Source organism: Xenopus laevis, chromosome 1L, assembly GCF_017654675.1.
Source record: "Xenopus laevis strain J_2021 chromosome 1L, Xenopus_laevis_v10.1, whole genome shotgun sequence".
Taxonomy (NCBI): Eukaryota; Metazoa; Chordata; class Amphibia; order Anura; family Pipidae; genus Xenopus; species Xenopus laevis.
The window spans coordinates 22,474,660-22,498,024 of record NC_054371.1 but is presented as its reverse complement, the minus strand read 5'-3'; the positions used below and the strand labels follow the sequence as shown (position 1 = coordinate 22,498,024).

Sequence of the window (23,365 nt, the reverse complement as noted above, 5' to 3'; positions counted from 1 at the left end):
CGCTGGGACTGAGTTGAAGGGAATATCAAACCAAAAATAAAATGGCTATTAATGAGACAAAATGTAACTCTAATATACATTAATTACATATTTTCAGTCTTTTTAAAGCACCGTCTTTATATAACAATCTTGCAAAAGTTAGGTGATTTAACAGACCTGTCTTGCCTGGAGGAGAGCTGATTTCTTCTATATTGATAAGAATCAGAACCAGGATATAATATCTTAAAGGGGAAGGAAAGTATCAATCACTGGTGGGGGGGGGCAAATGTTAGGGACCCCAGTGATTGCATTCACTTACCTGATACCTTGAGCTTTTGCTCCTGTTAGGAGACCTGCACTGGCCTACGAGCACCATGGAGTGAGCCTCACAAAAGCCAAAACCCCCCTTTATCCAAAAGGCTAGCTGCATTGCTGGCTTACATTAGAGAGTGCAGAATACTCAGATGTCTGCTCACTTTCAGGACTTTACCCTTACTGTCAGGGTCGGACTGAACTATTGGGAGCCCACTGGGTTCCTAACTTCCCCCCCCCGCGCATCCGTGGACGCTGGTCCTCATGTGAGATCGCTGCATTTCATTTTTTTTCTGGGGCCAGCCCAACAGGGAGCAGGTCTTGGCCTGTGGAGGCCCACTGGGTTTTTCCCAGTGTGTCGCTTGCCCAGTTTGACCCTGCTTACTGTTCCCTCCCTGTCCTGAAATATTCCATAGAATCTCAAATTCTACAACTATCTTACTAACAAGAGAATATCTCTGAAAGCGACAGGCATCCAAACGTAGTAGAATAGTCAACGGAAGCTCCTAAATTGGGTGGATCCAGTTGAGTGGACTTCACCACAGAAACCAAAAAACTTGGGTGACTTAGACTGTCCACCTCCCTACATTCAAACTATGTCTCCAAAAATTGTATTTACTGATATTAAAGATTTTTGTGTTAAAGCAATACAATTTGCTATTAGTTACTAGCAAATTACCCCCATAGCGTTACTTTTTTAAGAAAAGGTTTTTCTGAACTGTGCATTCATATATAGGGCGCATTTCCCCACTGCGCTATTTTTTGAAACTTCCAGGGTAGAATATTTTGTAAATACCTATAGCTGTTCTCTGACTTCATTTCTCTCACCTGCAAGTTTTTTTTTAGCACATTGACACTTTGCAATGTATCTGTCATGAGCTTATTAGAACTACTCACATGCCACAGCCTTTTGCACCTTTCAGCACTGCTAACATGTCTTGCCTCTTTGTTCTGCTGTAACTCTTCTTAGAATCTGCTCCCAATTCCGTAACAGGCTTCCCTGTTATAATACATTAGAATTTAAAGGGATACTGTCATGGGAAAAAAATTTTTTTTCAAAATGAATCAGTTAATAGTGCTGCTCCAGCAGAATTCTGCACTGAAATCCATTTCTCAAAAGAGCAAACAGATTTTTTTATATTCAATTTTGAAATCTGACATGGGGCTAGACATATTGCCAATTCCCCAGCTGCCCCTGGTCATGTGACTTGTGCCTTCACTTTAGGAGAGAAATGCTTTCTGGCAGGCTGCTGTTTTTCCTTCTCAATGTAACTGAATGTGTCTCAGTGAGACATGGGTTTTTACTATTGAGTGTTGTGCTTAGATCTACCAGGCAGCTGTTATCTTGTGTTAGGGAGCTGTTATCTGGTTACCTTCTCATTGTTCATTTGTTTGACTGCTGGGGGGGGAATAGGGAGGGGGGTGATATCACTCCAACTTGCAGTACAGCAGTAAAGAGTGATTGAAGTTTATCAGAGCACAAGTCACATGACTTGGGGCAGCTGGGAAATTGACAAAATGTCTAGCCCCATGTCAGATTTCAAAATTGAATATAAAAAAATTTGTTTGCTCTTTTGAGAAATAGATTTCAGTGCAGAATTCTGCTGGAGCAGCACTATTAACTGATTCATTTTGAAAAAAAAGTTTTCCCATGACAGTATCCCTTTAATATTGATAGATATTGCATGTTGCCACCAGCAGAAAAGTGCCTGAGACTGCCCATTCTGCCTCCCCTAGATATTAAAGAGAAACACCTATCACCGCTGATGCAGGTGGATTTCAGCTCAAAAAAATGTATGATAGTAGCCAATGAGGAGATATACACTAACCTGTTTGAGACTTAATTGACCTTCTTGGTAATAATTAATAAGCAGGTTTATGTTTGCTTATATAAATATAATTATTTTTTATTTTTGTTCGCAGAGGTCTGACCCACAGCTTCTTGCACAATTCTACTATGCAGATGAAGAACTTAACCAAGTGGCTGCTGAGTTGGACAGCTTGGATGGAAGGAAGGACCCGCAGAGGTGTACACTTTTAGTCAACCAGTTCCGATCGTGCCAGGTAAGGATCTTACCGATAGGTTTGCCCAACCAACTGACCTTAGGGCTGATTGGATGGATATTGTCAACTTGGCTGTTCATGTGAATAAACAAATAGTATTTTTACACTTGTGAGATGGTGTCCCATTGAACAGATCTAAAGTGAAGTGGAGCTGTGGAACCTCTAACTCACAATTCTTTGTCCTCTGTTTTGGAGTTCAGAGGCTTTCACCAATTCTCTTACATCCAAGGAAGGGCAAGAAGTGCAGAAGACATGATGGATTGTGCCCCTGTTTTTGCACTTTGCTCCCTTCTAATTACCCCTTATGTGTGATATTGGCCATAGGGTAATGTCACACCTAGGGGCAAATTTATCAAGGGTCGAATTTCGAAGTGGAAAATACTTCGAAATTCAAAGTCAGAGGATTTTATTCATTGTACAATCATATTATGATCGTAGTACGATCGTACTTCGAACTGTATGATTGAACGGTTTTATCGTACAATCGTACGATTTTCCTTCGATACCCAAAAACTTTGAAATATGCTCTGGCAGGTCCCCATAGGCTAACATAGCACTTCGGCAGGTTTTAAGTTGGCGAAGTATTGAAGTCAAAGTTTTTTTAAAGAGACAGTACTTAGATTATCGAATGGTCCAATATTTGAACGATTTTTACTTCGAATCATAGTAAATTCGAAGTCGTAGTATCCTATTTGATGGTCGAAGTATCCAAAAAATTACTTCTAATTTTGAATTTTTTAACTAAATTCCCTCGAATTCACTTTGACCCTTAGTAAATCTGCCTCCTAATGTATTTACTAAAGTCCAGTTGGGCTTTTTGGAGCAAAACTCGAAAAAAAAATTTTCTTTTTTAAACTTGAATCTTTCGGTATTTATTAAATCCGATGCTGCAAAAAGTCAGTCTGAAAATACGCCATCTCAGACCTGCCGATGTGTATAAGTCAAGGGAGAGGACCCTATCCTATTTGGAAGTTTCTGTGATCTGTGTTGGAATTAGCCCGAAAATCCAAAATTTTCTGGGTTTTCTGGAAAAAGCCTGAAAATATCGTATGATTCAAAAAAAAAAACTCCTGAAAATCGTACGATTCGGGTTTTCGCTAGGTTTTATCGAGGTTTTTTAATAATAAATAAGGTCCAATTGTGGATTCTAGTTTGGTCTGACTCTTTTTTAATAGAAATAATCATAAAAATTCAGATTCTAGTAAATAACCCTCTTTATCTTATTGTCCCGTAAAATACCTTTTAATAAAAAACATAGTCTGGTAGGTAGCCTTTATACTGCAGAAAAATTCAGCTGATCGTTCAGAATTCCTGTCTAGCAGCAGAAGTTTTTTTTTTTTATTGTATCTCATCCTCAAACGTAAAATACCTTTTGATCAATTCTTTTGATATGCTCAAAGGAATATAAATTGTGATTATCTCTCAGCAAGGTAACGTTAAGCGAACTAGCACACGGGCAGATTCGGGGAGATTTAGTCATCTAGCGACTAATCGCCTCTTCTGTGGGGCGACAATCTCCCTGAACTGCCTTCCGCCTGCTATAATGAGAAAACGCCTCATCAGGAAACTTTGGCTCGACTTTGGAAATCGAAGCGCCGCGAGTGCATTGGCGCTGGCGTTTTCTAATTATAGCAGGGGGAAGGCAGTTCGGGGAGATTGTCGCCCCGCAGAAGAGGCGATTAGTCGCCAGGCAACTGAATCTACCCGTGTGCTAAAGCCCTTGTATTTCTACCAGCTTCCCCTTTGCTGTTCTCCCCAATGTTGCACTTATATATCTCATGTCTTTTCATCCTATATTTGATTTTCTATTCATTTCTCTGTCCCTTTTTTCTACATTTCCCATCTCCATTTTTTCCTCTTCCTCTTTGATTTTCTTTCTATGATTTTAATGACCCTTTTCTTTCCCAGCCTGTGTTTTTCCTTTCTTCCATCATTGACCAATCCTGGACAATTCATGCAAATGATCTTTGTGCCATTTACAAATATTAAGGGGGTTATTTATCAACGGTCGAATTTTAGAGGATTCTTTTACCTCGAATGGAGTCGAAGGAACTCACAACTAATTTAAGAAAAAACTCGAATCAGAGGGTTTTACCTGAAGACTTGAATATCATGAAGGCTAGTAACATCTTCAAATCATTCAAGGGACCTCTGCCATTGACTCCTACATGACTTCCACAGGTTTTAGATGGAGTATTTTTGGATTAAAAATATTTCCAGGGTCGGGGTATAAATCTCGAAAAATTCTTTTAAAAAATTTTTAACCCAAAAAATCTATTTTTTTCTAAAATAACCTTGAAATTGTAAATTTTTCTTGAAAAACACAACTTGAACCTTAAAAAAATTTGCCCCATAAATGACAGGATTTGCACAAAGCAGTTTTCAAGGGTGAGAGTTACAGGAGTTCCCAACAGAGCGATACAGAGCTTCTTATCCCCCTAATTTTATATAATTGCTTTAAAACACACAACCATTAACTGTTGATTAACTTTTGAAACTGAAAGGTGTAGTTTAATGATAAATGGGGGCTCCATTGTTAATAAAAGAGGCCCATGTGGGGCATTTTGCCCTGGCTCACCCCCAAAGAGGCAGTGCTAAATGTGTATAGGGCTATAGTTGTATTCTGGAGGCTCTGGTTAGTTTTTTAAAAAAGCTTAAAGGGGTGATTTGCATTAAAGTTACAGAATGGCTAAATATAAGCAACTTTTCAGTTGACCTTCATTTTTTTCTTTATAATTTGTATAATTATTATTTGCCTGACTCGACTCTTCCCACCTTTTAAATGGGGGGTCAGTGAACCCATCTAAAAAAAACAAATGCTCTGTAAGGTTATTGCTTGTTTTTATTACTCATCTATCTATTCAGGCTCTCTCCTATTCATATTCCAGTGGTAATTTGGACCCTAGCAACCAGATTGCTGAAATTGCTGAAACTGGAGAGTGGCTAAATAGAATCCCAAATAACTAAAAAACCACAAATAAAAAATGAAAACCAATTGCAAATTGTCTCTTTTGCTACATCATATTAAAAGCTAATGTAAAGGTGAACTATCCCTTTAAAGGGGTTGTTCACCTTTAAATTAACTTTTATTATAATGTAGAGAGTGATATTCCTAGATAATTTGCCATTGGTTTTCAGTATTTGTGGTTATTTTGCTTTTTATTCAGCAGCTCTCCAGTTTGTAATTTCAGCAATCTGGTTGCTAGGGTCCAAATGACCCTAACAACCATGAACTGATTTGAATAAGAGACTAGAATATGAATAGTATGAGTAATAAAAAGTAGCAATAACAATACATGTGTAGCCTTACAGAGCAATTGTTGTTTGATGGGGTCAGTGACCCCCAATTGAAAACTGGAAAGAGTCAGAGGAAGATGGCAAATAATTAAAAAAAAAAACTATAAAAATTAAATGCTGAACAACAACTGAAACGTTTCTTAGAACTAACCATTCTATTACATAGCAAAAGTTAATTTAAAAGCGAACCAAAAAAAAGCGAATTCTTTATGTCCTAGAGTTTGGGAACAGAGTTCCCTTATAATAAAGTTATAAGAATTTCACAAAGGGCCCGAGGGTATTTGGTAACTACAGTTGTTGATTGACCAGTATTGCAGCCGCAGTGGGAAAAGGATTGCTTTGGTTTTTACCAGCCTGGCAATTTGTTAATCAACTAATACAAAGCTTCATTGGAAATTAATTTAGCTTTAGAGGTTTTAAAAACACTTAATGCAAATTAAATTAGCCATATGCCAGAGAACTCCCCAGTGTTATTATCGTTCTCTTAGAAAGCTAATTAGCTGCAGCAAATGTAAGGATCAAGCTGGTTCTGCCACAAAGTGAGTTCCGAATTGGTATAAACCAAGGGAGGGGGGGGGCTTGTGTGACTAGGGGTCATGCAGGGAAGATACTAGTCACATATAGTCAAGTGCCAGATTAACATTGTGCTATCACTGGCCACATCAACAAATGCCGGACACCTGCTGGCAGATGGCACAAAAATCAGAGAGCTCTGGACTATCTCTCATGGCAACACAATTTACAGAAGGTAAATATAAATCAGCAGTCCATTGAGAACAAACCCCTCCCTTCCACCAGCTACAAATTGTTATTCTTTTAGATGAGGAGCTGCCCATTATACTTAGGCTTCTCAGCAGACTACTGATTTGTTTTTTTACCTTGCTCCACAGGACAGGGTGTAGGAACAGTAACACCAAAAAAATCAATGTGTACCAATATAATTAAAATATAATGTACTGCTGCTTTGCACTGGCAAAATAGGTTTGTTCAGAAACTCTACTGTAGTTGATACAATCAAGCTGATGTGTAGCCATGGGGGCAGCCATTCAAGCACAGGATACACAGTAGATAACAGATAAGTACTACTATAGTTTATATAAACAAGCTGCTGTGTAGCCATGGGGGCAGCCATTCAAGCACAGGATACACAGTACATAACAGATAAGTACTACTATAGTTTATATAAACAAGCTGCTGTGTAGCCATGTGGGCAGCCATTCAAGCACAGGATACACAGTAGATATAATATAAACTATAATAGTACTTATCTGTTATCTACTGTGTATCCTGTGCTTGAATGGCTGCCCCCATGGCTACACAGCAGCTTGTTTATATAAACTATAGTTGTCTTTCTGAAGCAAACACGCCAGTTTTACCAGTGCAGGGCAATAGTACATTATATTGTTATGCATTTCAAACACTTTAAATTTTTTTGGTGTTACTGTAAGTTCCGCTTTTAGATTTAGCTCTGATTAGGGCAAGATAAAACAAAAGACATACATATTTTCTAATTAAAAAGAATGCTTAGCACAAGAGAGAGGTTCGCTGTCCCTTTAATTCTGTTCTAACTAAAATTACAGCAAGGGGGTTAATTATTAAAGGTCGAGTTTGTGAGATTTTTCCTACCTCGAATAAACTCACAATTTAAAAAAAACTTGAATATTTGCTTATTTATGATAAAATCCAAATGTTAAAAAAACTCAATTGAATGCGATCGGGGAAAAAACTAAGATTTATCAAGTTTATAGGCTAAAAAACCTCACGTTTTCGAGCGCAAACCAGTGTTAAACACCCCAAATTCAAGTTTCCCCCTCCAAAATAGATTTTAAGTTTTTTTTTTGTGAAAAAAAAATACAGCTCAACCTTTAATAAATAACCCCAAGTGTCTGAATAGTTAGTTACTCCTGCCTCTTATGTAGACAGATTCTCGTTATAAAAAATGTCAGAGTAATCGTGATCAGTTTCTATCACCTCTGATATAGAGAGAATCTGAATGTCAGAATAACCATAAACTATGAGGTTTCCCTCACCTCTGATTTAGAATATCCAGTGATGTAATAGTCCATTAACCAGAAACCTGTTATCCAGAAAGCTCTGAATTATGGGACGGCCATCTGCATTTGACTTCATTTTAAACAAATAATCCAATTTTTTAATCTCCCCCATTTTCTCTAATAATAAAAAAAATAATCTTGTATTTGGCTAATAACCCTGGCACCCTGGGATGGTGGACCCTGCCAACTAAGTAGCATGATTTCTAATTGGACCCCTGAAAGATCAGATATATATATATTGCCACCTTATGAGAGTTAAAGGAATTGTTCACCTTTATGTTAACTTTAAGGGGCCCATTTACTTTGTTCGAGTGAACGAATAGAATAAAAAAAACGTTGAATTTCGAATGTTTTTTTTGGTTATTTCGACCATCGAATTGGCTACTTTGACCTTCGACTACGACTTTGAATCGAACGATTCGAACTAAAAATCGTTCGACTATTCGACCATTCGATAGTCAAAGTACTGTCTCTTTAAAAAAAAGCTTCGACCCCCTACTTCGCCACCTAAAACCTACCGAGGTGCAATGTTAGCCTATGGGGAAGGTCCCCATAGGCTTCCTAGCAATTTTTTGGTCGTAGAAAAATCATTCAATCGATTGATTAAAATCCTTCGAATCGTTCGAACGAACTAATTCGAACGATTTTTCGTTCGAACAAACTAATTGCGGTAAATCCTTTGACTTCGATATTCGAAAAAGGATTTACATTCGGCAGTCGAATATCGTGGGTTAATTAACCCTCGATATTCGACCATATGTAAATCTGCCCCTTAGTGTGATGTAGAGTGATATCCTGAAATGATTTGCAATTGGTTGTCATTTTTTTTTATTTACGGATTTTGATTCAGCAGCTCTTCAATTTACATTTTAAGTACTCTGGTTGCTAGAGGACATATTACCCTAGCAACCATTCATTGATTTGAATAAGAGGCTGGAATATGAATAGGAAAGGCCCTTATTAGAAATATGAATAATAAAAAGTAGCAAAAACAATACATTTGTGGCCTTACAGAGCCTTTGTTTTTTAGGTCTGGTTAGCGATGCCCATTTGAAAGCTGCAACGAGTCCGAAGAAAAAGGCAAATAATTATGAAAATATAAAGAATAAATAATGAAGACCAGTTAAAAAGTTGCTTAGAATAGGCCATTCTATTACATACTAAAAATTAGCCTATAGGTGAACCACCCCTTTTAAATAAGCATATTGCCAGTCCCTCTGGGAATCCTGTTGGTTCTCTACCCTACGTAGAAAATCCCACTTTAATGTCAGGACTTTCCACCTTGTGATTTTTTGCAGTGAACAGATACAGATTTTTATTATGTAGCTCAATAATTTTGAGATTGTCTATACTGTCAAGGGAGAAATAGATTTTTTTTCTCTTCAAAAAGTCTCTTTTGCCAGTTTGATGGTATATGCTCCCTGGTGCCAAAAATACATCATTGCACCCTGCACACTAAATAACTGTTATTGTATTACTTTTATGGAACCCCATTGTTGTCGTTGTAATTTATAATCAGCATTAATTACACAGGAAGAGTCTGTAAATGGGAAAGGCAAGGGCTCAGTTAAAGATTTGATCCAATGAGCTGTAGCATCCTCTGCTGCTTTGCAGGACAGTCTGTAGCAATCTGAAGCTGCCATGCTAATAAATCAGCACCTAGATACTGGCTGAGCAGAGTGATCTATCGAGTGGAAAATGTAGGTGTGCATTAGGGCTGTAGGGTGGAAATTTAATTTATCAATTAACGGTTGAGTTGATGTTCAGCTTGAGTTCAACCTGGATATGAAATCTTACTGACCTGTAGGGTGGCTAGAAGTTACCAGAACTATCAGTATAAATGACAACCTGGGCCTCTTATGTTACCGTACAGGGCCTCAATGTGCCTCTCTCCTGCACAAATCTGATTACTTCCAAATAGTACCACAAATAGTCATTTGTTACTTTCTGTTTCCTACATTTGTATCTGTTTCTTTCCTTTAAAGGGCATGTAAAGGCAAAAAAAATAAAATCCTGTTTTTACTTTCTTTAATGAAAAAGAAACCTATCTCCAATATACTTTAATTAAAAAATGTGTACCCTTTTATAAGAAACCTGACTGTATGCAGTGAAATCCTCCCTTCATTTACTGCTGTGGATAGGAATTGTCACTAACTGCTGAGCAGGGAAACAATCATACTTATAAACATCAGGGGGAGCCCCCGCCTTACTTCCCAGCCATGCACAACTCAAGCAGCTTTGTTTGTTTCCCTGTAGAGCAGTCGGTGACTGTGTAGAGATTTGTATTGGATTTTATTTTTCCCTTTACTGTTTCCAACTCCAGCTGCAGGGACAGAGATCATGGAGCCAGATTTAAACAGATAAACTGGGATTCTATTTGGAGGATTATTTTGCTGCAGCCACTGGTTCTGCAGAGTTGGAGAAAGTTTGTATTAAACAACACATAAACTATAAAATCCACATTAGATTACATGACAACACAGGACCCAGTGCAGTCTGTATATTCTGATTATTAATCAGTCTTGCTGTATCAGCTTCTGGCAGATATTATTTGACTTGTGCTGTTTTGTTAATTTATGACGATCCCTAAGAGGCTCAGATTACACTGAGCATGTGCACAGTCTTGGTCTTGCAAAGATGTTTAACAAAGTTACAAGATACTTTGAAAGCATAAATCATTTGTTTGATTGGGCTTGTGGTGCAGTAAGTTCATGTTTATGTTTAGTATACAAAATACAGCATTTCTAGCCTTATTCTATTTTAGACTTTACTTCCCGTTTAAGGCCCCCTACCCATATCACACAGGGAAATAAAGGACTAACAGGCTCTAAATATTCCTGTGCTATATGAACATGACATTTTCATGATTACTATACACACCATACCATAGTTCTAGCCCTTTTCAGCTGACACCCTCTTTTCTTTACATATATACAGTTACATCTACTAACATTTTCTTGCCATACAATACACACACTTGATTTCCTCTTTCTTTACGGTTTACTCTATTGACCAGTTACAGGCAGTTCCTGAATATATATATATATATATTTTTTTATTTTTAAAAATGGGGTTTATGGGAGATGGCCTTTCCATTATTTGGAGCTTTCCAGATAACAGGTTTCTGGATAATGGATTCCAAAAAATGTATAGAATCGGAAATTTTTTGGGCTATTCACAGGTTGTATTATTCTGTACTATATAATATGGCTTGGTTTCCTCCAAATACTTCAGATTCATCTCACACTCCAAAAACATACAGGCAGGTTTATTGGCCCCTGATAAAATTGACCATGGTCTAGGTAATAGGGACCATAGACTGTAAGCTCCACTGGAGCAGGGACTGATGTATAATCATTGCACACTGCTATCAGTGCTATAATAATATAGTGAATAAAGTACCCCCTCTTGTAAAATATAAGGATATTATAAGTTACAGAGGAGTTTCATGACCATATAAAAGAATTAGTGTTTTTATACAGGTCATGGAACTCCAAGGTGACTTCTAATATCCTTATATTTTGCAACAGGGGGTAATTTATTTATTATAATACACAAGTTTCAGTGAGTCTTGTGACAGAAATGACATCACTACTCACCTTTATAACTGATGACATCACTACTCACCATTTTTAAGGACATAATTGACAGGCTATCTTTTGTGTATAATAAGGATATAATTTACGGGATATCCATGGCTCTTCTGTATTATAATAAAATTAATTTCAGGTGAGGATCAGAAGCAGAAGAAGGTGGTGCCCACCAACCTCACTGCACTACTCTGATTTTCTGAACAAGATACAACAAAGAGCCACATTTAGGGGGTCCTCAGAGGGGGTCCAGTATTAACTCAGGCTTTAGTTCTCCTTTAAGCTGGCTCCTAATATTCATCCAGTGTTGGACCACATGTTGAAGGGGGACACTAAAGTGCAAGATTTCCTATACTGGTGAAACTGCACTTATCATGGATATTCCACTTGTGGATAGTCCTGTGTGACCCTGTCCTTCTGACCCCTTGCAATTTGCTTTTTGGAATGTGGAAGTTATCCTGTGTGTGGGTCAGTATTATCCTTTTTAGTTTGAGCTACACTTCCAGATAATCCTTTTTTCTCCTTATTTTGTGCTTGTCTGGTTGATGTGCTCATTCCTGCAAAATAAGATGTATTTCATTCTCTTTCTCTTAGGACAATGTTTTGAATATCATAAACCAGATCATGGAGGAATGTATTGCCCATGAGCGAGCAAACAGGGACTTCTGCGTGAAGTTTCCAGAAGAAATCCGGCATGATAACCTGGCGGGACAGCTCTGGTTTGGAGCCGAGGTGACATATATATTTGTTTTATGTGTTCTCTTTAGCTGTCAGTGGCATAACTACAGAGGAAGAAGAACCTGCAACTGGGGCCCCAGGAGGTATAGAAGGTCCCATGAGGCCCTAATTAATGAGCGATTTATATATATATATATATATATATATATATATATATATATATATATATATATATATATATATATATATATATATATATATATATATTGGTAAAACAGGACAGCCTATGTATATGTTTGGGACCCTAAAATGAATTTGCTGTGGGGCCCAGTAAAAACTAGTTATGCCACTGTTAGCTGTACTATGATTGTTCTTGAGAATTAGAAAGCTGTGCTGTCAATCTCATTTCTGACTAGAAAATAATGCTTGGGTACAAGTTTTTTGGTGACTTTTTTTTTAGTTAAACTGAGTTTTTAGTTAATTTTGTTCCTTGTACTTTGCATGTTTCACTTCATGTTGGATCATGTGTTTATAGGGCAGTTACAGCACTTTTCACTCAATTCTGGAGTCTGGTGGTGGTGCTTTAGGGCAGTCATTGGTCTTAGCACGGCCTACACTTTTCTATAATCCTTACTAGAGTAGGGAATTACATATGTATGTATATTTATATTTGTATAGTGCTCCTTCAGAGCAAAGTGTACCTGGTAGAAAAGGAAGTCTCTAGAATAATATTTTAAAAATGTTGAGGACTAAAGACCCTCAAAGAGAGACATCTGTCTAAGCAGTTTCATAATCTAAAGTCTTTTATATCCTCAACCATTTCTAAGAATGTTCTGATGTTTCAGAGGTGCTGGAACTCACCTCCTCATTTACATTTAGACACAGGATTTGAACTTTGTAAATGCTCCTCCTAAGGCCAGTTGTAAATGGAGCAAATTTACCACCAGTGTATTTCAGCCAAAAGACCCGCAAGAAATGTATGGCTTTACAAGGAAATGTGTCAGTCACTATAAGGAAGGCTTAATTGATAGCAATAAATACATGTTAGGACAGAATGTCATTTCTGTCACATGACTCACTGAAATTTGTGTATTATAATAAATAAAGCACCCCCAGTTGTAAAATATGAGGATATTAGAAGTTACCTCGGAGTTCCATGACCTGTATAAAAACACGAGGCCGAAACTCCTCGGTAACTTTTACTATCCTTATATTTTACAAGAGGGGGTACGTTATTCACTATATATCCCATAGCTGTGTGTGATGTCCTGGGGCTATATGAGCAGAAGACATAAATAGCATCACCTGCTATACGGAAAAGCATTGAACCCCCCTTCAAAGATTATTTTATATTGGGGATGGCTGAGATGGGTCAGACCATTGGTCCTGGTATGGGGGGAGATAAATGTAGTTTTATTTGGTTCTTTGTAGTTTTATTAAAAGGGTTGTTCACCTTTAAATTAACTTTTATTATTTATGATGTAGAGAGTGATATTCTGAGTGAATTTGCAATTGGTTTTTATTGTTTGTAGTTTTTGGGTTATTTAGCTTTTTATTCAGCAGCTCTCCTGTTTGTAAATGACCCTAGCATTGATTTGAATAAGAGACTAGAATATGAATAAGAGAGTACATACAAGAAATCAGGTCTGCACACTCAAACACGAATCTTTAGACTCAGGTGGTAAGATTGAAATATGTTTTACTAGTTAAAAAGAACAACCAAACAAAGAGCATAATGTTAACAAAAACAAGAAACATTTCACATGATGCTGATATACATACCACCCTTTAGGTACAAGCAAGGCAGAAAAGAAGACTACAAGGAGCGAATACACCTGCCAAAATGAGAATAGCCCCAACGTTTCGGCAAATAGCCTTTGTCAAGGGGATTTTGGTTGCTCTGTAGGGGTGACTTAAAGGTTATTTTGCACCTCCCACTGCATTGTTTTCTCTTGTATATTTCGAATAAGGTGTGCCCTCCATTTATCTGTATTTTCATATGAATAAGAGAGGCCTAACTAAAAAGATGAGTAATAAAAAAAACTGCAATAACTGCAACTGCAATACATTTGTAGCCTTATAGAGTATTTTAGATGGGGTCAGTGACCCCCATTTGAAAGCTGTAAAGAGTCAGAAGAAAAATGAATAAATAGAAAAATGTAAATCAAAAGTGAACCACCCGTTTAAGTAAGTTGCAGTTTAGGTCCCCTGAATTCTGTATGTTCAGTCCTTGAGAAATAGGGCAGTGTGTTGACTTTGCTCCCGTTCTGTGTATAAAGGATGGATTTAATGTGGTGTCAGTATGGAATTATAGGCCTTTGCTTCTTGTGATACAGGTTCTACGCACACAAATGCAATGAACCGGCTCTTTGGGGACTCAGAGCCTCTTATACTCTGATGGCAGTAGCAGGGTAATGTGTTCTATGGGGGAAGCACAATAATCTAAAGTGACAGGCACAGTGTGTGCAATTCACTCCCACGTAGGTATTATTTACTATCCATACGTAAGAGCCTGTTGAATAATGTAAGTTGATGTAACGTCAACACTAGAACTATATGAAAGGGGAAAATATACACAATTTAGAAGCAGGGCTTGCACTCCCTCTCACGTTCAAATAAATGTCTTGGCATGGGTGATAGGGGTAAATTAACTTTTAGACAGTGACATTCAAAGACAATTTGCAAGTAGTCCTCCATTTTATTTTTTTTTTATGTTTTTTTTAATTTTGCTTTGCAGATCTTAATTTTGGTATTTCAATAGTCATCCAGAAACCCGTTATCCAGAAAGTTCTGAATTATGGCATGGCTGTCTCCCATAGATTCGTTATCCAGAAAGTTCCGAATTATGGCATGGCTGTCTCCCATAGACTCCATTATATTTCAAATTTTTAAAAGTGATTCCCTTTTTCTAATGAATAGGAGAGAGCCTGAATAGGTAATGTGTAAGAAAAGGTAAAAGTAACAATAGGATTGTAGCATCACAGAGCAATCGATTTATTTGACTGCTGGGGGTCAGTGACCCCTATTTGAAACCTGGAAGGAGGCAGTGGAAGAAGGAAAATATCTCAAAAAGTATAAAAACACAAAGACCAGTTGCAAAGTCACTATGAATAGGAAATTCTATAACATACTTAAAGTTACCTGAAATGTGAACCACCCTCTTAAGGCAGTGCCTCCTCACCACCAATTGAGTTTGAAAACTTCAGAGTTACTGTTCCATCTGCATATTTATTAGATTTATCCATGCTGGAAACTACACTATAAAACACTGTAGATCCGTAGGGCACCAGACCCTCAGGTTTATCCGCAGGTGTTATAGGGGTGGTCTGACAAGTTGCATTTTGATTTTCCTCTTTGGACTTGATAGGGGTTAGGGACATGTATTATGAACAATAGTTGTGGTCCAATCTTCTGCATGGCCCTGACATCATTACACGTTTCCACCCCTTCTGATAATGTATCCCCACCTCCATCTCTGATGCCTCCAGAGGAGGTCTGTTGGGTAGGGTTGGCTGTTGGGTAGGGTTGGGTAGGGTTGGATGTTGGGTAGGGTCGGATGTTGGTCTGGAAGTTTCTTATCCACACGTAACTATAGCACATCTAAGAGGTCACTAAGGGGGTCTATTTATCATGCAGTTTGAAAACTGAAGTGAAATATTACTGGCCCATAGCAACCGATCAGTTCTTTGCTTTTGTTTTCTAACTGTTGAAATCTAATTGCTGAATGGTTGCTCTGAGCAACATCACCAGTAATGCTTCCACTTTTTGCACAGCATGATAAATAGGCCCCTAAATGTGTGTATCAGGAGATGAATTGACAAGTGGTTGGTACCTTGACTCAAACACGGTCAGAGCACTTAAATGCCACTCTTCCCTCAACACAATATTCCTCCCTGAAGGGCCAGAGCTGTGCTCAGCCTTGGGTGCTTAAAATAAAAAAACCTTGCAGAATCAGTGGCGTAACTAGCCACAGGGAGGTCCCTCTGCCCTGCTGTCCGTGATATAACTTATGGCTCTAGCAGGCTCCAAGGGGGTATGAGCCCAGCTGCAATCACATCCCTGGTAATTATATCACTACACAGAACACTATTCAGATCCCAGTACCCTTGATAAAGTGTTCAACCTAGTACAGGTATGAGATCCGTTATCCGGAAACCTGTTATCCAGAAAGCTCCGAATTACGGAAAGGCTGACTCCCATAAACTCCATTATAATCAAATAATCCATATTTTTAAAAATGATTTCCCTTTTCTCTGTAATAATAAAACAATATCTTGGACTTGATCCAAACTAAGATATAATTAATCCTTATTGGAAGCAAAACCAGCCTATTGGGGTTATTTCATGTTTATGTGATTTTCTAGTAGACTTAAGGTATGAAGATCCAAATTACAGAAAGATCCGTTATCCTGAAAACACCAGGTCCCGAGCATTCTGGATAACAGGTCCCATATCTGTACAGGCTTCTCTGCTGTCTGAACTGGTTTCAGAGGGAGCAACAATCTTTAAAAGCACATTCTAAAACAATAATAATAATAGCCCTCCATAGGAATAAAAATATAATAATACCTTTGTTTACATGTTAGTGTTTAGATGTTCCAAAATAATACTCATTAGCTAATGATAATAAAAGCTCCTCAGTGGGCCAAAGCCATAGCTCACGTTCAGTTGGGTCGAGGTCAGGGCCGTGTGTAGACCAGTCAAGTTCTTCCATGGGATGGTAGGATTCACGGTGCACACAAACAAACCATACATTTTAGGTCACATGAGCCAATGAAACTATTTTGCTTCCACACTTCTTCCTGTTACAGTTAGAGTTGTAGTATTTCTGGTCAGGTGATCTATGAGGCAACACACAGACAATCAGGAAATGGTGGCTCAGGGCAAGAGATGTAAAAGGGCAAGATTTACTTAAATATATATTCCAGTTTGGTAAGATTCTTTAATATGTCACTTAATTTAAAATAAAGTATTAATTTTGGGGATATACTGTAGTTTTCCTTTAAGAACTATATGACTCACTACTAATAGGATACTGGAGGGGCTGTAACCTCGGCGACAGCCTTATAAAACCTATATTGCCACCTCTTGAGTGATTTTCTTGCGGATGCTTTCGGTGTTGCAGGTTGTTGGCTTGCTGTGTGATGCACTGCAGATGCCCCTAGGTTATAAAAAAGGCAGTTTTATGGACTGGAAGTGATGTTCGTAGGGGAACGGAAACAAAAGTTTTTGTTCAAAAAGGTGTTTACAATAGTGCGCCTATTGAGTTAACCCCATGTGGGAACCTTGGAGCTACTGTTGGGTCGAGGAGCTGTAGAGTTCCCCATTGCTAAAATGCAGATTTGCACAACATTCACCAGAGAGGCCAGATGGAGGCATTGGTAACCATGTGGTTAGGAGCGTGTTTGGACGAGAGTACCTTAATGAATAGGGTCAATATTCGCTTTCCATTGAACTCATTTTAAAGTCGGTGCATTTGTAAATTACCCCTTTGTATAAGTCCTTTAGATTGATTCGGCAGCATATCTGCCAGTGTTTGGGGGCGTCCGAAGGGTCTTCCCAATCTATATCTGTACAAATATCGGCCTGATATCGATCTGGCAGGTTTGATTTTTCCTGCGCTCGAGGACTGCATCGGCTAGTTGATGCGGTCCTACGACCTGTCGTCGCCAATTTCCTTCATATAATCTGATCGTTTGGGGATCTTATCGTGTATGGCCACCTTTACTCATACTCTACTCCCAGATCCATTGTCTGTTACCATCTCTTACCGAATTAAACTAAACTTGATTTCAGCAAAATATAAAGTCAGTTTAAAAAAAAAATCTTAATTTTTAACTTAATACTTTTGGTGAGTTCCAAGTCACCTTTGCAGCAACAAAAAAAAACAAAACACTTGCAAGTTCCTCCGCAAATGAGATATTTTATACGAGATGTCACTTAAGATCCAGGACGAGCCTCAGTCCTCAAGGAATACAGGCAGAGCCAAGTTATTTCTGCAGTTGGGTACACGGTGAGATTGGACAATTCAAGTACAAAATGACAGGACTCTCGGTCCTAGAAACTCGGCTGGAAATTGGATTTTGTCTCATATTGATGGGTGTATGAAGCAAAAGTGGTTACCTTGCGTGCTCAGAGTCGGCTTTTTTTCCCTTTGCCTTTCATCACAGATTCACACAAGCTGCCTGGTCAGGCGTGAAATGCGTCGGGCAATTCAGCAGCCTTTCTTTCCCAAGATTTGCATTATCTCCGTTCCTTAATCCATGCAATAATGACATTGACTGTGATTAAACAGTGTTTCTGGGCAGGAAAAATCTACTACTTGTTTTCACTTAATATGTGTGACTTAATATGCTTGTGACCTGCATTTATATTTGTATATGTGGGTATGTATACAAACATACCTCCCAACTGTCCCTTTTTCGGAGGGACAGTCCCTCTTTTGACAGCTCAACCCACAGTCCCTCATTTGTACTGGATTTGTCCCTCTTTTCTCTGCACTGAACAGCCAGAAAAAGAAACAAAGTTTCTCACTTAATTGGCTTTTAGCAGAGAGCCCAGAACAGCTAACAGGTGCAAATAAGATACTTTGTAACAATTTTGAGAAACAAAAACACAGTTTAGATAAGGAGAAATATTTTCAAACTTTCATAACCTGCCAAATTTTGTAAAACAAACATGGTAATCAGGGGGTGTGGCCACAGAAACGGGTGTGGTCAAACAATTGCTGCGCTACATGCGGAAAAAAAGTTTTTGGCCCTCTTTTTACTTCCAAAATGTTGGGAGGTATGTACAAATTAAGAGTAAGGTGGGTCTATCAGAGTACAGGTATGGGATCTATAATCCGGAAACCCATTATCCAGAAAGTTCAGAATTACGGAGTCTCCCATAGACTCCATTATAATCAAATAAGTCAGATTTTTAAAATTGATTTAATTTTTCTCTGTATTAATAAAACCGTACCTTGTACTTGATCCCAACTAAATTATAATTAATCCTTATTGGAAGAAGTCTATTGGGTTTATTTCATGTTTACATGATTTTCTAGTAGACTTAAGGTATGAAGATCCAAATTAAAGAAAGATCTCTTATCCGGATTATCCCAGGTCCTGAGCATTCTGAAAAACAGATCCCATACATGTATTAATTGCAACATTTTTAGACTGGTGGAATACCAAATAAAGGGGTTATTATTTATCAAAGGTCGAATTTTGGAATTATGTGAATTTTTACGCTAATGAACTCAAATTTACTCACAACCTGAATGGGAGCTTATTTATGAAGAAACTAGAACATCTAAAATGTGATCGAATGTTAACAACCCCGAAAACTCGAATCAAATTCAAATGCAATTTGAATCAAGTTTTCCTCCAAAAAAAACCTTGAATGTCAGGAAGGCAATTAACATCTTCAAATTGGTCAACAGATCTCTGCCATTGACATGAACTCGGCAGGTTTTAGGTGGCAACCTATCGAATTTAAGTTGTTTTCAGGGTAGGGGGATGATACATTTCAGATTCGAATGCGAGTTGGTGCGGTTTAAACTTGAAATTGTGAGTTTTGACCAACAAAAATCTTTTTTGAATTTACAATTCAAACCTTAGTAAATCTGCCCATAAGTATTCATACTAAAATACAGTATCAGATTGTAGCAGGGAGAGGGCACTGAAAAAAATCTGACTGATAGCAGCCAGTGCGTGGAGCATCGACAGATCACGTCTTGCTGCTTTGAGTAGCTATACTCTTTGTGCAAACGATCTGAACCATAGAATAGTGTCCATACCTTATGTGTGGCCCCTTGTACCCTCTGCATCCATTTATGCCATGGGCTGATCGGTCAGATAGTATATCGGATTGGTCTGTGCTTGCTTCTCATGGACCAAAGTTATAATAAAAAATGCAATGGTCAGTTTGAACTTTGGGTACAGACATTTTGGAGAACTGTACCAGCAGTTGCTCAGTCTCCTAATACAGCACATACTAATGTAGTTGCATCCTGCCTCCCACTGCCCCATTGTTCCTGCTCCAGTCCTGTGCCTGCTTTGGTCCTGAATCTGCTTTAGTCCTGAATCTGCTTTAGTCCTGTGCCTGCTTTGGTCCTGAATCTGCTTTGGTCCTGTGCCTGCTTTTGTCCCGTATCTGATTTGGTCCTGTGTCTGCTTTGATCCTGTACCCGCTTTGATCCTGTACCCGCGTTCTTGCCTAGACTGTATCCTTGTCTTCAATTGTCTGATTTCCTGGTTTAACCTTGCCTGTTCCCCTGATTTACTGTTGTTTGCAGCGTGCATCGACCACTGCTTGTTACATAGATTTTCTCTGGTTTGTCGTCTGCCCAGACCTCTTTCCTGCCAAAAAACTTGTTATTGCATGCCACCTGCCTTACACAGCTTGTGGCCCCCAACTTGTGGCTTGTAAATAACAAGTTGCTCTCCAACACCTTGGATGTTGCTCCCAGTGGCCTGAGAGCACGCAGCTATTTTTTAATTATTGGCTTAAGGGCAAGCTTTAGTTGCATAAAAACTGTGTGTATTGCCATAGAGAGCCTTGTGTAGGCTGCCAGTCCACATAGTACTACCAATAGTCAATCACAGCCCATTATTGGCACCCCAGGAGCTTTTTTCATGCTTGTGTTCCTCTCCAACATTTTTTTACATTTGAATGTGGATTACGGGTAAAAAGGTTGGGGACCCCTGGTTTAGCGGGTTTTTTCTTAGTCAGTACAACAATAAGTCATTCCTTGAGCTTTTTGGCGACTTCTTCTTCTTAAAAGCTGTTCCAAGGGATACCACACGGCTCTGACCTACAGACTGCCCAGACCTTATGGTTCTTCACCAGCACACGCATCCCCTTATATTCATTTCAGAAAGAAAGTGTCAGAGAAAGTGTGACTGGGTGTGCCAGTTTACATAAATATACAGTTAGCTCTCAATATTTCCATTAGAAAAATTCACAGGAAAAAAATGAAAACTAAAAGTATAATAGTGGTGTGCAAGTGTGGCCTCTACTGGCCTGCTTATTATATATCCAGAAAAAGTCTTGTTTGTGTTCCCCAATATATTGAATGTTCTTTAATCCTCCTCTCCCTCCTACTTCTCTCCACTCCGCAGTGTTTGGCTGCCGGCTCCATCATAATGAATCGTGAAATAGAGAGTATGGCTATGAGACCTCTAGCCAAAGACTTAACCAGAAGCCTTGAGGAAGTGAGGAATCTAATCCGTGACCAGGCCCTGCGGGATCTCAACATTTACACAGAGAAAATGAAAGAATCCCTCCGACATTTCGATGTTCTGTTTGCAGAGTTTGAATTAAGGTGAACTTGCTCTAATTAAACGTTTTTTTATTTTTTTCTTACTTTGCTCAGTGTTGGTAGTGAAATCCATTTTTCATGAAATTTTTTCCAAGTTGAAAAAAATAAATAAAATAAATGTAATAATGTGTTTCTTTAGTTCAGGAATTCATTGAACCCTTAAAATAAAATTGTAATATATATATATATATATATATATATATATATATATGTTACATATAGAGCTGAAAATGAGGATCAAACTACTGAAATATTGAGCTGGGATATTATGTTGCAGGGAGAGGTAGGTTCTAGGCAAAGAATGTTTTGATGGCCAATGGAAGAAATTATTTAATGGTTTCTAAGCTTGGGAATGTCATGTCTGATAAGGTTTCAGGAAGGGAAAGTTGAATAAAGTTCACATGACTTGGATTTGGTTCATTTGAACACTCTTGGCATCCAATAAAGAGTGCTGGGATTTGGCCAAATCTCAAAAGTCCTGGATTTGGTGCATCTCTATTAAAAATAGGGATAATAATGTATTAACCAGAAGAGCATTAATCATGTGCAGGGTTCACGCCCCTTTGCCTTAAGCTGGCCCATTGCCTTAAAGTGATACTGACACGAAAAGACTACTTTTTAAAATATGAATGTACATTAAAAGTTACCTATAGATTATGTTGATAATTTTTTGCTGGGAGGTTTGTATATCTAAGTTATTGTTAGTTGAAGTTCCTAAACTTAACTGTTTTGCCAACCTGACTGTCCCATCTCAGCCTGTCAGTTAAGGTGACCATAGACGCACAGATAATATCGTACGAAACGAATATTCAGTGCGTGTATGGTGGGAAAAGAGCCGACCGATATCAGCAAAAGACTTGGATATCGGTCGGCTCATCGATCGGGCTGGACGGAAAATTTTGATCGGGTGTTTTTAAAGACACCTTGAACATCGGGCATTGTTAGTTGGCCATACACGGGCAGATAAAGCTGCCGATATCGGTCGTTTGGACCAATTTGACAGCTTATCTGCCTGTGTATGGAGGCTTCCGACGGGTCTTCCTGATCGATATCTGGCCACGATCAGGAAGGTTTGATTTTTAACCGACCGCCCCATCGGAGCCCCTTGGCGTATTGTAATTCGATCGTTCAGCCATACGGCCGAACGTTCGTATTACCCCGGATATAGCCATGCCGTTAGTGGCCAGGTTATAGCCAGTGCCGTTAGTCAGATACAGGTAGAATTCTATTGTTTCTACCTGTATATCTACCTGTATATCTGACGATTCTGGTCTACACGTGTGTATTGAAACGAACGATCTTTCTTGGAAAGATCTTTTCCAAGAAAGATCGTAATTGTTACATCTATGGCCACCTTTACAGTTTCTAATGCTAACGGACTCCTGCTGCACAAATATGGCAGCCCCCTCATACAGGAACATGGGGGATCAGACAGGTAATGTAAAAGCATTGTGCAAATACTTTATGGCAAAGTTATAAGTAGCTTTCAAGGCATTATATTATGATAGATGTAAAAAGAGTTTAATTTCTGGTGTCAGCATCTCTTTAAGTTGGCCATAAAATCTGCAGACAGACCTAGTCGGCAGCTTATTGGCCCGTGTATGGAGCCCTCTGACGGGCTTCACCGATAGATATCTGGCCGAAAGTCAGCCAGATGTTGATCGAACGGGACTAAAAATCCCGTCGGATTGCGGACCGCATCTGTTCATTGATGCGGTCCCGCGATCTGACCGCCTGTTTACCCATTGTTATGATCCGATTGTTGAGCCCTAGGGCCCACGATCGGATCAGCCCGATATCACCCACCTCAAGGTGGGTATATCGGGGAGAGATCTGCTCGTCGCCAAATGAGCGGATCTCTCCGTGTATGGCCATTTTTAGAGCTAGGGAGATCTAAGACCAAAGATTCTGACATTTTGGCTCTGGAAGCCATCTTCCTACCTTGGAGAGCTTTGGAGTGTTTTATATGAGCCTTTTTGATTCCATCTCCCTGGTGAAGCCTAAAATGTTTGTATAGGCATCATTAATCTTTAGAGGAAGGAAAGCCTGACATGTGGCCTCTTGACCATTGTTCAACTTGGTGT

The 23,365-nt window shown here is 38.7% G+C and overlaps 1 protein-coding gene across 2 annotated transcripts in view; it reads left to right on the top strand.

Moving 5' to 3' along the window:
• Nucleotides 1-23,365, top strand: part of LOC108697740 (lateral signaling target protein 2 homolog) — a 151,877-nt gene that overhangs the window by 86,555 nt on the left and 41,957 nt on the right. For both annotated transcript variants that reach the window (XM_018228079.2, XM_018228069.2), the window contains exons 2-4: nt 2,215-2,355; nt 11,891-12,028; nt 21,082-21,284. In XM_018228079.2, coding sequence (XP_018083568.1) covers nt 2,215-2,355; nt 11,891-12,028; nt 21,082-21,284 — 482 coding nt within the window. The remainder of the gene's footprint in view (nt 1-2,214; nt 2,356-11,890; nt 12,029-21,081; nt 21,285-23,365) is intronic.